At 63.2% G+C, this 1584-nt stretch overlaps 1 protein-coding gene across 1 annotated transcript in view; it reads right to left on the bottom strand.

Annotated features, from left to right (window-relative positions):
- FUT1 (fucosyltransferase 1 (H blood group)) overlaps positions 1–995 on the bottom strand; it is a 2518-nt gene extending 1523 nt beyond the window's left edge. Inside the window, exons 1-2 of the mRNA XM_004710645.2 lie at positions 941–995; positions 493–525 (exon numbers count right to left, since the gene is read on the bottom strand). Coding sequence (XP_004710702.2) covers positions 493–525; positions 941–995 — 88 coding nt within the window. The remainder of the gene's footprint in view (positions 1–492; positions 526–940) is intronic.
- Between the last annotated feature and the right edge of the window lie 589 nt (positions 996–1584).

The following is a 1584-nucleotide window of genomic DNA, read 5'->3' as shown; positions in this document are numbered from 1 at the left end:
CTGGGTGGGTGGGAGGGAGGGCTAGAAGCCAGGATTTTCAAAGTAGCCGGGAGCCAGCAGCTTTCTCCCCTCCCCCTGCGCCCGCTGCCTTTCCCGGGGCCCACCAACTCCCTTCCAGAGTGTGCAGGTGTGGAGGCGAGCCCTAGGAAGGTGGGAAAGCGGGACCTGAGGATCCCGAATCACCCTCGTTGGACAAGCGGCTCCCGGAGGAGTCGGAAGCGTGGGTGCGAGGGGTTCAGGGGGCCTGGGGGGGTGTACCTGGTCTGGGAGCACGCGCTGCAGGATGGTGCTCCATCCCGGTTCAGAGCCCCCCCGCAGCCCGCACTCACCTGAGCTCCAGGCAAATGATGAAGGGAAGGCGCTCACCAGCGTAGGTACGTCGGGTCCCCTCTGGAATCCCGAAGGCCAGGCCCCCACCCAGCCTCTCAGGAGGCGGAGCGAAGGGGCCAAGCCTGGAGTCGAGCCTCCGTCCCGAGGGCCGGCCTGGCATAAGGAGAGGCTGCATGCACCGCGCCGCTTGGTTAGCTGGCTCTCAGCCCGGAACCGTCAAGGTGGGGATGGCGGCGCCCCTCCCTCCGATGTTTTCGGGGTCCGAGCGCTTCGCTGCTCCAGATCCAGCTGGCCTGTCCTCGGCCAGCGGAGAGTCTCCGCCCCCTGGCGGCGTACCTGGCCTTCAGGTACCCGCGTCCTTCCGGAGCCCCGTTGCAATTCTGAAGCCAGGCGTTGGGGCCGTTCGCTTCCTCCCACGCAGGCGCTTGGCCCTTCCCGCCCGCCCACTGACCCTGAAGGAACCCAGACACTCAGAGGAAGGATACCTGGGTGCAGGTAGGTGGCTAGTCCTTCCGCACCCCGCCCGGCCTTCCGGGGGAACGGAGGAGTCGCTTGCCCAGCTGCGCCCTGAGAGATGGGGACCTGGGGCAGCCCTCAGGGACCCAGGTACCTGCGCTTCTCGCCTCCTGGAGGCCCTGTGTGCAGGGGGGCGGCTCATTCGCCATCCCTGCCCGGTCCACACACTCGGAACACAAAAGTCTCAGCCGCCCCGCCCGCCCGCCCTTTCTTGGCATTGGGGTGCAGCGCTCTTCAACTCTCAAACAGTAGACTTATCAGAGGCCTACCAAACCCCAAAGCTAAACGCACTGCCATCAAGTCCATGCTGGGTAGCAAGTCCTTGTGGGTAGCAGAGCTCCTGTGCGTTTCCCAGACGACTACTCTTTCCAGGAGTAGAAAGCCCAGTCTTGCTCCCGCGGAGCTGCTGGTGGTTTCCAACCGCCCACCCTACGGATCGCGCAGCCCCAACGCTGTAACCCTTGTACCATCAAAGCTCCCTGTAAGAGGCCTCCAGTGGGGACACAATGACACTAAGGAGGTACACTCACCTTAGAATCGTAAACCCACCCAAGGGCAGAGGTGGGAGGGGTTGGGAAAGAAGGAAGGATGGAAACAGGAGCTGGAAACACAGGAGGGGGTGGGACACAGGACTCCAACCGAGGGCCTTGCAATGGTGGAGCTGAAACAAAGGGTGCACAGAATCGCTGAAGGGGAACTAGAAACATTCACTCCATTCGTAATGGAAAGTGTAACAGT

This window comes from Echinops telfairi, unplaced genomic scaffold, assembly GCF_000313985.2.
Source record: "Echinops telfairi isolate 266 unplaced genomic scaffold, ASM31398v2 ScPeMD7_655;HRSCAF=1070, whole genome shotgun sequence".
Classification (NCBI taxonomy): Eukaryota; Metazoa; Chordata; class Mammalia; order Afrosoricida; family Tenrecidae; genus Echinops; species Echinops telfairi.
The sequence above is the reverse complement of the archived record's forward strand: the minus strand, read 5'-3'. Positions and strand labels throughout refer to the sequence as shown.